Below are 12955 nucleotides of genomic sequence, written 5' to 3' on the forward strand. Positions count from 1 at the left end.
AGGGAAGGAAAATCCCAAAAAGGCCGGGTACGAAGGAAACAGAGGAAACACTGTGAGGGAAAGTCAGTGAGTCAAGCAATAGAGTGAAAATCTGAGTTAACTCCTCGCCTCTCTCCTGCTGGCTCCAGAGGCTCCCACAGCTCCATTTTGCGGAGTGGGGAGGCGAGGAGGGGGCGGCCGGGCTGCGGGGGCAGCCCCCGAGCGGGGCCCGAGGAGGAGGTGGCGGTGGCGGAGGCGGAGCGGAGCCCCGTGCCCGTGTGTGAGGGGCCGCGCGGGGCGGGCGCTGAGGGGGCGCTGCCGGCACGCGCCGCGCGGGCGGGGCGGGGGCTCCCGGCGGCCTCGGCAAAGCGGGCGGGGCCCGGGCAATCTCAGCCGCCGCTGCCGCCGCCGCCGCCGGCTCTGCCTTTCCCTCGCTGCGCTGGCACCAGGTAACCCGCGCCGCCGCTCTCCCCGTCGCGCAGGGCCGGGCCGCGCTCCCCCGGCCGCCCCCGGAGCGCGGGGCTGGAGGCGGCGCGGCTCAGCCCGCCCCGGCCGTTGCCAACCGCCCCCCGCCCGCGCTCACCCGTCCCCCGCCCGCCCCCGCCCCGGCCCGCCCGCTGCCGCTTCCCGGCGGGCCGGGGCCGCGTGTGGCGGCCGCCCGCCCGCGTGGGAGCCCCCGGGGCGCGGTGTCTCGGGTCTGCGGCCTCCCCCGAGCGGGGGATCGGTGTCCCTGGCTCGGGCAGCGGCGCTGGGCAGGCAGCGGGGCGTGAGGCGCCGCGGGCTGGAGTCGTGGGGCGGGCGCTGACCCCTGGGTAGTCTGGAGTTCTGTCGGTCGGCGCTGTTGGCTGGGAGGAGAGAGAAACATCAACTACCACGGTCCGTCTGGGCCTGGCACCTGGAGGGTTTCCTTGTTAGAAGAAGCTATAACCTGCAGCTTTCTGCCCTGATTGTGAAAGAGCTGATAAGTGCGCGGTGGTGCCGGCGCTCGCCGCGGCTGCCGAGCCTTGGTGCAAAGGTAACGTGCTGTGATGGGTGTCGTGCTCTGCTCCGGCCAGCACAGGTAGACAGACCTGTCCTCGCTGTCCCCCGGCTGTCACCGCAGGGCAGCTGCTTCTTTGGGGAAAGTGTTGTTTAACAGACGGGTTTACTGTAGAAGAGTTCGGCATCGCTCGCCCAGTGAGTGACTGCTCGTGTAAAATAGCACAATGTGCTATTTTAGTGCTGTGCTCCTTTTGAGGTGACAGTGCTGTGTTCCTCATACCATGTTTACGTTTGGCTGCCCTTCAGTGACCATCGGGGTAGAAGTGTCAGGAACACTGGAGACAGCACCTGTTTTCTGACAGTTCCAGTAAGTTTTAGATCTGCTGGGAAGAAAAAGTATTTGGTTTACCTTATTTTGCGTTCCTTATTTTACGTTACCTTATTTAACATTATACTATGTTAAAATAAAATACATTTTATAAATATTTTGTTTATAATATATTATAGGGAAGGAAAATATTAGCCAGCAAATTTTGGGTTTCTGCAGCATTTGCAGCCCCCTCATCTCACCATCTGGTTTTCAGTTTAATATTACGCAAAAAGGAAGTTCAATATTTGCTAATTTTTTAAATGCTTCTGTTTCATTTCTTTGCAACTGACTATTCAAGGCTAATGCTTCTGTTGACTTTCCCAGTGAATCCTAATGTCTAATTCTTGCTTTTACATATATGGGTGAATTACTAGTTGCTGATTTTCATAGCAGTGTTGTGGAAGTGAGTTGCAGGGTGTTTTTCGTCGCGAGTGAGCTGGACGGAGGGTTTTATTGGCAAGCTTAGCAGGCTTTTTACATTGCTCTGTTAGTAAATGTGGTGGTGTTTAGAGACCCTTAAATCTACGGTGCTTGACTGGCTCGTAATTTGGTGCTTATAAGGCGTGGACGTTTAGGCATTCAGGTGTCGCTTTTAAAGGGTAAGATGTGGGGGTTTAATTTGGTCGCCAATACTGGGGGTGTTTCATCGGGCAGGTGAAGCGTTTCAGCAGCGTGACGGGCGAGGTAAAACACGCCTTTTGTTGTGCGCCGGCGGGCTGGCGAGCGGAGCCGCTGTCGGAGCCGCAGGGGTTAAGGCGGTGGGGTTGGCCGGGCCGCCGCCTCCAGTGAATTCAAACTCGGCGAGTGACGGGGAGCGCGGGGGCCGGGCGCTGCGGGCTTTGTTGGGGCCGGGAGCCATTTTGGGCTCGATGGCTCGGCGTGTGCCGCCCGCCGGGCAGCGCGCCCCGAGCCCGGGCCGCGGCGGATGGCGGAGCGCCGAGCGCGGGCTGCGGCCGCGCAGGGCCCGGCCAGGCCCCGGTGCGAGCGGGCCCGAGCGGGCAGCGGGGCCCTGCGTGTAAACAATGAACGGGCACGCTGCTGCTTTCACCGCGGCTGAATGCGTGGCTGTTTTTTGTCAGCCTTCCCTTTAAAAAGCGTTTCGAGAGGTACACAATGTGAGCGTGCAGTGTTGTGATGAACCTGGGTTTTGTTGTTAGCGCTGTAGTTTGACACCTGTGTTTGGGGATCTGTGCCGTAATGCTCAATGGTAGCATCTAGTAAAATATCGGTTTTATTACTTGTGGGTGTTTTTGTTTGTTTGCTCTTGGGTTGTTCTTTTAAAGGAATAATGATGTTTTATGAATGTGTGTTTTAATAAATGTTGATTTAGCTTGGAGCTCTTTGCTTTTCAGCCTGTTCAAGCCAGCAATTAACTTGCTATGGTGAAACATCCTTTGTGGAGTATATATACTTAGGAATTTGTGTTCTTTAACCAAAACCAGTGATTTTATTGGTTATTATGAATAATAGAAAGAAATAAAAATTGAAATTACAAGTAAAAAATGGGTTGCTCTCAGAAACTGATGGAGTTTTCATGTGTCAGTTTCATTGTTATTGATAATTTGCCTAAATTTGTTTACATATGTGGCATCAAATGTGTTAAGTCATAGTGACTTAAACTTACTTGGCTTTAAAATGTGAGGATAATAAATGTTCTATTTGAAGCAGTGCTACCAATATCTAAGACTTCATTGTATAATTTTTTATCCCTTGTAACATAAAAAATAAGACATGCTATCTTGGGAATTTTCTCATTGTCTAACAGACTTTGGTGAATATTTCTACTCTGCCAGGGTCCCTTTTGTGAAATGACCATTTACCATTTCCTTTGTTACAAAGGGTTTCATAAGGAACTGCCTGGACAGTATGTTGCTAAAGGGCTTTGTACCCCAAAAGCCATCAGTGAGGGTTTGTTCTGTCCCTGTGAGGCGTTTGTTGTGCACGGTCAGTGTTTGGTGCTGCTCCCCCTGCCTTGTGATGCTTCTATGCGAAAAGGCCACTTGTGGAGCATTTCATCATCTTTCCTGGAAGCCAGGAAGCTTGCTGCCATGGTGCTAGGACTTGGTTGAGGGCGGCTGATTGTGAAAGTGACTGTCAGATAAGCTTTCTTTTGAACCAATGGTGCAGCCTTATGTCACTGAGAAGCTTCAAAGTCCTTTGGAGACAGCCAAGGGCCTTGTGTGCAGGTAAATTCTGCTCCACTGATTACAGGAGTTCCTGAGCTTTCTTTTGTTCTGACAGAGTCACAATCTGTCTTCTCCTGCCCTTCTGCTGTGCTGATTTATTTTAGCACAGATTCAGTTTAATTGCAAGGCAGAGATGATGCTTGGGATGACTGTTGTGTCTGCTTCCCAAAAAAAGGGAAATAGTCAGCTGTCTCCTCTGCAGGAGCATGGAAGTTGGCTTGTAAGCTAAGGCATTCCAGTGGAACTGTGTGCTTCTCTGTAATTCACTGTGGGCTGTCTTATCAAAGTGTTCTTATTACTTGGGGCTTTTATACAGCTACAGTCTTGGTTCTTGCACTATACATACCTTAGTATTAGATGTTTATGGGTTTCTACAAAAGGGAAAAAGGCTATTTTAGAGTTTGGGCCTGGTAATCTGCAGCAAAACTGAGACTAAAAGTCTCCATGAAACTGAGTCTAGACAGATCTGTGGTACCTAAAGCAGAAAGGTGTTGGCACCCAGAAGTGTTCAAACTGGAAGTACAGTGCCTACCTCTCAGGTTCTCTGCCAAGTTTTGTGATTTAAGATTTTTAAAATATTTTATTAGAATGTCTCTTTCTGTTCTAGTTGTGTATGAAAGTTTCATAAGTCAGAAGACAGATTATACATGAAAGGTAGAGTGCTGTTAAACATGGGTGAACAAATTAGAGTGAGTCAGTGTCCTCCACCTACCCTGTGTCTGTTTTATAATATAGATGTAGAATATTTCTAAATAAATTGGGTTGATCATTTGTTTTGAAGAGGTGGATAACTTAGATTAAGCTGTTAAAGTAAAAGGCTTAAAAAAATCCAGTTTCATAGTAAATACCACCATTTTTTACAAATGGTGGTGGTCATCTCTGAAGATGCCCTTCAAATTCTTTTTAAGTCAGGCCTGTTTTGTTGCTTTGAAAAAAAATTGAGTAGAGATTTCTCCTCTTGAGTCAGAATTAATTTTAGAGCATCAGACAAGCAGTGAATCAAACCAAGCCCCTAAATCTTCCAAGAGTGATTTCTAAGTGTGGTGTTTAGATGGCAAACCTGATATCTTCACTGGAGAGCTGGGTGCTGTGAAACCCAGCTATTAATAGACCTACGCCTAAGTACCTTCGAGGCTTTGCAGTTAGCACCACCTTTGTCAAGCACATGTTTTATCTGTAATAACTTAATGAAACAATTAAAACCTTATCAAATAAGAAATACTGTTTATGTTCTAGCATTTGATTTATTCAGAAATCAAGTAGAGAGAGAACTGGTGGTGAAGGGGAAAAGAATAGGGAAGAAACTGAGCCAACATGTTGTTTTTCAAACTCAGCCGTTGCCCTGCCCATATGGGCAGTGCAGACAGGGAGGAGCTGGGGAGCTGCTCAAAGCTCACTGGCATGGCTGAGCTTTCCATGTGGGAAAATATTGCTGTCAGAAGGATTAGCTACTGAGTTGCCAGTTAAAAAATAGGTTTTATGATGAAATGATGTGCGCTAAGCACACACATCAACTCCAGCGGAAACTGAACAAGGTTTTTCTACCTTGAGGGTTAAAAATTTTTTTTGGCATGAACCAATTCAAACAGATCAACCTTAATCATAGTTTTCAGCTTCAGCAGGCATACCTCTGAGAAACCTGTTTTGCTATTCTTTAATACAAGTGCTCTCTGATGGTATCAGCATCCCTCATCTTGAAATTCACAATATTTCCACTTTTGTTCCTGGCAAGCCATTGCTCTCTGGTCCCCATTTCCTATGTGCTAAATTGAGCTCCTGTTTGTTGATAAAGTAAGGCAGCAGTTGTTACATATTCCAACAGAATTTGCTGCTCATTCTAGCAAAAGAATGAGGCTGTTTTGCTAATACTTCCACACTACTGATTTAAGCTTCCTGTAAACAAACAATAAATTTATATACAAGTTAGTGAAAACATTATGGCTCTGGGGCAAATGAAGTGGACATAGAGGATCACTTAATGGAAATGTGTTTTCTATAATACAAAAAAATAAATAAATAAATAGCAGAAGACCTTATTTTTCGTTAACTCCACTTTGCATGGGAGGTGCTTGGATTCAGGAAGCTGCAATGCTTAGGCCCGGAAGTTTTAATATTTTTAAGTCTTCAGTAGTCATGGAAATACCCTCCTGCCTTACTGACCTCGGGATTTGGAGGCTACAGGTAGACTGACTAAGAGCATTTTAGTGTTACGTGTACAGATTGCTTTTGAGCTGTACCTGCTTTTTGTCCCCTTTTCTTATGCATATGTAGCTGTAGAAAATAAAACCTTACTTCAGCATAGGAAAGTGCATCTCCAAAATGAGATGCTGGTTGATGTTGTGATTATGAAAATTAGCTGGGGATATTTTTATCCTGGTTCAGATATGTCATCACAGATGTGTGGAATATCTTTTACTGCTGTTGAAACAGGAGCCATAGATAATCTGCAAGTAGCCAGGATTCTGCCTTGCTAACCGTGCAAATCCAGAATAGCCAAATCCCTATTTGTTAACTACAAATAAGCTATCATCCAAGAATCTTTTCTGCAAAATTAAAAATTTTCTTTGGCTAATAAAACTGAGGAGGGCTGAAGGGTTTTTGCCAGTACTTTGAAATTGAAAGTCAATTTGTTCATAGTACCACAAGTAGTGACCCATGCAGCTCTGCAAGTTTGTTGATATGACAACATCAGTTTTTGTTTTCTTCTGAAAGCTATAATACTTTTACAAAGACCCCATGGAAAGTTTTACTGGGGTGGTTTTGATTTGGTAGTTTTGGCTTTGGATTTGTTTTTTTGGAAGTGGATGGCACTCTGGAAAATGTGCCTAATTCTAACCTATGAGTCACTTTGCAGTTGGCTCTTTTGCTAGGGTGTGTATTCAGTGGTTTTAATGACAGGAACAAATTATGTGAAATGAAGGATACTCCCTCACTGCTTAGTGGATGGTATTCAAAAGTGCTAGAGTAAAATTATTTGACTATATGTAAAAACTTTCTCAGGTTTCATCTGCAGTATCCTTAGCTGGTGCCCAGAGCAGCCTGTGCTTTGCTCAGAGGGCACTCAAAGCTAAACACATTTTGAAGAGATCTCTGAAGCATGGCTATGTGGTTCTTTAGATTTTTATACTTAGCTTCTTTAGGGGATACCAGCATAATGTAGTTCCTGTGGAAGTCTTGTAATTTGGTTGTGATAAGAGTTTGGCTCATAACTGAGCCAGAGAACTTCCAGAGAACTTGGAAACAGCTGAAAGTAGGCTATCATAAAGAAGGTCACAGCCAGAAATAAGCTGAGCTTCCTGTAGTAATGTTAAGGGATACCTGGCACTAGCAGCAATACTACTCCACTACTGAGAGCTCCATGTTTCTGGTAATAGCTCTTTTATTCAATGCTTAATAACACAGGCTGAACAGTGCAAGGGCTCCTTGATTGACTTTATGTAATTATAAGTCATTGCATTACTTTATTTTCGCCTTTTACAGTATGATTTGAAACTGTCATCATGGACTTTTCACGTCTACACACGTACACCCCTCCCCAATGTCTGCCAGAGAACACTGGCTATACATATGCACTCAGGTGAGAACCCTTTTCTTCTTGTAGACAAACTGTCTGTTCTCTGAATGTTGCTAATCTGGAGAGTTGAGCTTTCATGGTAAGTAGCTGACTTCTTTGAAGAAGTGGGCTTTTTCTAGTCTGGTTTGAAAACAAGTGCTGTGTCCTAACTGGAGGAAAGAAAATGTTGAACTAACAGGACAATGACTAAGATAATGACTCATTGTTTATTAGTTGCTATGAATAACTTGTGTCCGCCTAGTTACAACTGCTGTTGGATTTCTATAAATATGTCCTCAAAATTCTTCGATGTTTTGTGTCTTGTAACTTTGGTGTGTGCTTTCTTTTGTGACTTGGGACCACTTTCACTTTAAACCACTGATTTTTGCGCACTCATTGCCGCTAGTGTGGGACTTGGCTGGAAGGAAAATATTGATTACTTCTTTTAGCAAAGCTGCTTGTTGGGTGAATGTAAAATCTGTGTTCTAATGAACTTGCTTTTCCTTGTATCTTTTTGTGCATCTTGTAATGATCTTATTTTTTTTCTCATATCTTTGTTCTGCTTAAATCACTTCAGTTTTCTAGAAACTAGCTGTAGTGTTTGGTAGTTTTTGTATTATGTATTCAGAATAAGTGTCGTGATGCCTATTTTGAGTTTTTTACTATTAATGTAGCAGATTGTTGCTGTTCTAATCTATTGAGCTTTTCTTGCTGTTGAGATATATACCTGCTTCAGAATATATCAGTGATCTGAGTTATTGGTTTAGCTAATTTTAAGTTTAAAAAATGATTGTTCATTAGGATGCAGTATGAGATTTGCTTTTCTGTTCCCTCTGTAGGTCATTATTGTGTGTTGTTATTAAAATCCATTATGGAGATGGGAGAATACTTGGCTACTTGCCGATAAAACAGAAGTTGGCAAAACTGTAGCATTAAGAGATTACTGAGTTAATTCTCTTCTTTTGTGTGCTCCAAAACTGTAGCTTTCCATTTTCTCTTGGGGATCGTGGCTTTTGGGTTTTTTTTTAACCTATAGCCTATTGTCAGTAGTGTTGCAAAATGTGACATGTTTTGTGTTGCATCAATTCAATTGCAATCTTCCCTGAACTTTATGAAAAACTAATGGTAAAACGTTGATTATATACAAGTGGGTTTTCTAATTTCAAGAAAAGTGTGCTGGGCAATGAAATGTGATCTACATGCCTTGTATCCAGCAGCAGTCACTTCTGTATTACTGACTGAGTTTAGTTACCTCTGTGTTGCAAATGTACCTTAGAGATTGGCTGAAATATTGTCACTCCTAACAGGTTAAACTCCTGTGATATTCTTGTCCAAAATTCTCAACCAGTGAAACAGTGGGCAAGTAGAAAGGAAGATGGAGAATGATAAATCCTACTGGACATCTGGAGGATATTTAATTATGACTTTGGTGGGGTTTATTTAGGGGACAACTGAGTGTTTGTCTTGCTGCATAAATGAAGACTGCTTTGAAAAATTGAGAAGTTGTGAAGGGGTTATATGTCCTGAAACTTTCCAGCTTGCCATTTCACTGTGTTAAACTGTTAGGCATAGGCATTTAGAAATGGATAGAGCTGGGTAAGATGAAGTTTAATAACAGAATTAATGAAGACCAGTATAGTTAAACTAGGTTGCAATTAATTAATTGTAATTCTTCCTTATGTAGAAAAGAAGGATTGGCAAGCTCTTTCTTTAAAATTGTGTCAAGCCCCAAATGTTAAAATAATGGGAGCAAACTACTTGGTACGCTGATGTGACACTGCTTTAGGGGTGTCAAGAGAGTAAACCAGAGTCTCTTGTGCAGACTCTTGCTGTGCCTCTGCTTGCTCTATATGTGCAGAATGACATCTATTATTGTAGCTCTTCCTACTCTGGGTCAAACAATATTTGAAGACTCTAAGGAAATTGCTAATCAGAACCATTTTAATATTGAAATTTGTTCCTTCTTATCCCTCACCTGTGTTTGTTTTGCTTATATTCTAATATGGTTTATTCTGCCTTTGACAATTCAATCTTTATGGAGTCTTCTCTTTAAAGAAAATGGCTTGGGATGTAGCCCTGCAGAAAGCAGTACAGTGAAGTTTGATACCACAAAGCTATTAATAGAGTTGGCTATGATTTATTAATAGAACTTACATTAATACTCACTGGAATCACTGTGTTCATAGCTGTAGTGCTTCTACTTTGTGCTTCTACTCCTCCAGCCCAAATCAGAAAAACATTTAACTGATATACCTAAATAATCTTTATCCTCCTCCAAATGTAAGTCAAACTTGTGAATCTCACCCACCTGTCAACATACAATTTACACCCCACTCTTATGACTGATCTTTCTTTTTAGTCACCATCATCTTTTGAATTGTGTTGTCAGTTTGGGTGGCTTTAACACTTCTTCACAAATATGGGTTAAATCAATAAGAATTTGGTTTGATTTTCTGTGTCAGAGCATTCAACTGGGATGTAATTTTCTGCACAGTAATTGAATAAAATCCTTTGAGGTTTTTAAGTATGTTCTGGGTCTGACTGAAGAAATAACTAAACAATTCGAGGTAGTGTCCTTGGTCACTTAATGTAAGTAATGCCCCCTGGTTAGAAAGGCTGTGAATGTTTCTGTATTGACTATATGTCTGTCCATGTAAGAAGATGTCTGTTCAGTTGTAGTTCTATAGATGTATTGCATGTGCCTGTTATCCTGAATAGTCAAGAACATCACTGCCATTTCATTCCAAGGAGTATTGATAAATAAATGACACTTCAGGTCCTTCAGCTATAGACATGCTAAAATTGGCAGACCTCATTCCATTCCAATTACTTGAAAAATAACCTGCTGAAGTCTAGGACATTCTTACTCTGTAGAAGCTCATGTGAAGGAGGTATCAGGAAGCTGGAAATGTAAGACTAGATCCAATCACCAGCTCTGCCAGCAGCCATGGGAGCTGTTTGCTGGGGGAGGGAACCAGTCCTCACTGTTGGCAGAGGTTATCCAGGAGTGTAGGCTAATTGCATCCCACCTTTAGGTGTTTCTTGGTTAGCTGTACATATTGCATTAATGTACAGGTTCATTTCTGGCCCTTGAAAGGAAAGGCAGTGGTTTTACTGTAGTCTTTTCTGTAGAAGAAAAAAGGCTGTGTTCCCAAGCATGGGAAGTGAGATGGCAAGTTAGGAGACTTCTAGGTACTGTCCTGCTGCCAGAGGACAGATAATGTGAAGAGAATTATTACCTTGTGTAAGTGAGAGACAAGCCCCTTTTGTTAAAAAGATTCCATGGTGATTTATTGGTTTTTTTTAGATAGCAGAGCTCAAATTCAAACTATTTTTTCAACCCACATTGATATAAATGCTCATTGAGATACTTGGTAACAGCAAGTGTTCATAAACAGAAACAAATTGAGGCTGGTCACAGCTGTCAGTTTGTTCTGTGTACTTTGTGTTCTTGTGAATTGAGTATCTGTAAGAAACGTGGGGTGAAGATGAGGAAAAGCAAATGCCTAGTGGCAAATGTAAATAGCAAAACTGAGTTCTGAAACAACTGTTTAGGGAGGGACTCAACAGAAAACTGTTGTGGGTCTGACCCTTTCAGAATAACAGCAGGAGGAGCCACAATTAACCCATATTCTCTCTTCATATCTGTCAGAGTATGAGTCCTTTATGTTTAGCATTTTTGAAAACTGTAAAAATTAAACTCTTTAGTCTACAATTGGTTGAGTACATGAGGAAACGTTATTTCTTCTCCCTCTTCCAGCCGAATGAAAGCAAGGATTAACAAGCCGAACGTGTTTAGTGTGTATGCTGGGTTTGTTAAGTTGTGCTGAGGCTCTTTCCTGCCTTGCACAGGGTTGCACTGCACGTGCCAGCACTATCAGAGCAGACCAGTGAGATCCAGCACACAGAACCAAAGCCCTGCCATCAAATCTGTGCCACTTCAGGCCATAGAAGCAGCTACTTTGGACAGACTCTGGTGTGATCCTTATGGGCTGAATGCCCATCTGGTTTTTGAGCCATGAGATGTTTTCCAGCAGTGTGTTGTCTGGGGTTTTTAGCCAAAAGAAGTGCAGTTGACATGCTCTGACAGCCCCATCTTACATACTTTTCTTTGAATTGAGGAGAAATGAAGAAACTGATTTCAAAAGCACCACTTTATCAGAAATTCATCATTACTGCAAGTGTAGCTTCAAGGCCTTCTGGTGCTAACTTAATTTTATGCTGAAGCAGTACAATACTTACCATATTATTACTTTGTGATGTTCTGAGATCTTTAATAATGGTGTGAGAAAACTATTTCCATTAAATTGTTTTTACACAAATACATTTTATAGTAACTATTTGTATTCATTTTTAAAGGGAAAGCTTCCATTTCAAATACAGATTGCACTGTAGAACCTACTCATTCAGATCTAATATGCTTGTTTGTTTTTGTTTGGGGAGAAAGAGCTGCTGTCATAAACAATCCTTTGCTTATCTCTTCTTTTAAAAAACCAAACAAAGCCTCCAGGAGTACTGAAGTGCTGTTACATCTCTGTATATCCCTGTGGCCCAAGAAGGGACAGAGTCCTTATGAAAGCTGGCCCAGAGCACTTAGCATTTGGATGCTATGGGTCACAGGGCTGAGCAGTTCTAGAACCTGACCTGCTGTGCAGTGCCCTGTGCCAGCAGCCTCTACTCACTTACATAACTGAATGTTTCCTTTGGTTGTAAGTATGAGAATTCTGCTTTAGGCTGAACTTCTGCTTTGGTAAATGTATTTCTTACAGACTCTTCAGATTAATCTGTTTGTGTTTGCCTTGTGTTGCTGCTTTGTCTTCACTGTAAGTTTTCATGGAGGCTCTGAGAGAATCACGTGCTGAAATGTGGAGCTCCTGGGGCAACGACATGAAGGCTGTCTATGTGTAAACTTGCCTCTGTGGAGAAAAACAAATTGAAGTCTCTAAATGCTTTTTGTTAATTCTGAGCTAAATATTTCTAATGGTTTGCATTAAATTAGGAAATATTTTTAAACCACTTTTTTAAAAGCAAGTAATGGTTGTTAAACTGAAATAGCTGAAGTAGGGAAGTCTTTAAGTATCTTAAAGGGAGGAAGTTCCTACTTGTTGAGAGGTGGAAATTCAGGCTAATGTGACATATGGATCTTCAGTTCTCAAAACAAGGACTTGGCAAACAGAAATTTGACAAAAATAAATTTAGACTGAAAATTAGTCTTTGCCTTGCAACTTGGAGTGTGTCATTTTTAATTTGCTGCTAGGCATGGTGAAGAAACTGTGTCATGAATGGCTTCCACTCTCAAGTTGGTCCCAAAAGAATGAGTGCTTTCTCTGGCTAAACTCCACATGTGATTTCCATGGTGGTTGTTTCTTTCTGTGATTTGTTTTCAGTCGTAGAACTGGTAATATGAATTGCCTAGGAGAACCTTGAATAACTACATATATCTAGATTATTTGGGTTATTTGGTATATCTTGTGGGGATTGTACCATAACCCTGAATAAACTGCATTTAATGAAAACTTGGACCAGCTTGAAAAACCTGTTTGTTACCAGGTTGAAAATTCTCCTAGTAACGTTGCTGTTCTTATTTTACTGCAGTTCGAGTTATTCTTCATCTGCTTTGGATTTTGAGACTGAGAACAAAATAGATCCAGTGTTTGATTCACCCAGAATGTCACGGCGTAGTTTACGGTTGGCTGCTGGAGGATACAGTAAATCAGATGATGGACAGAGTGATTCCCTTCATGACAGCTCTTATTCTGGAAACATGTCCTTCAGGGATCAGTCGAAGTAAGCATTTTTAGTCATCACTAGTAAATCCTGAGTCTTACTGTTTGAACACAGTAATGCAGAAAGGTTACCTACAGGTCTTATTTTTTGTTCTTGGTG

General features: G+C 42.5%; 1 protein-coding gene across 8 annotated transcripts in view; it reads left to right on the top strand.

Moving 5' to 3' along the window:
- Positions 1-314: 314 nt before the first annotated feature.
- Positions 315-12955, top strand: part of SUN1 (Sad1 and UNC84 domain containing 1) — a 29177-nt gene continuing 16536 nt past the window's right edge. For 4 of the 8 annotated variants that reach the window (XM_059862144.1, XM_059862147.1, XM_059862149.1 and 1 more), the window contains exons 1-3: positions 2293-2436; positions 6997-7093; positions 12665-12856. In XM_059862144.1, coding sequence (XP_059718127.1) covers positions 7017-7093; positions 12665-12856 — 269 coding nt within the window. In that variant the 5' untranslated portion in view covers positions 2293-2436; positions 6997-7016. Of the gene's footprint in view, positions 429-683; positions 995-2292; positions 2437-6996; positions 7094-12664; positions 12857-12955 lie in introns of those variants that run through there. The other 4 variants (XM_059862145.1, XM_059862146.1, XM_059862150.1 and 1 more) reach the window with 4 other exon arrangements.

This window comes from Haemorhous mexicanus, chromosome 17 (genome assembly GCF_027477595.1).
Source record: "Haemorhous mexicanus isolate bHaeMex1 chromosome 17, bHaeMex1.pri, whole genome shotgun sequence".
Lineage (NCBI taxonomy): Eukaryota > Metazoa > Chordata > Aves > Passeriformes > Fringillidae > Haemorhous > Haemorhous mexicanus.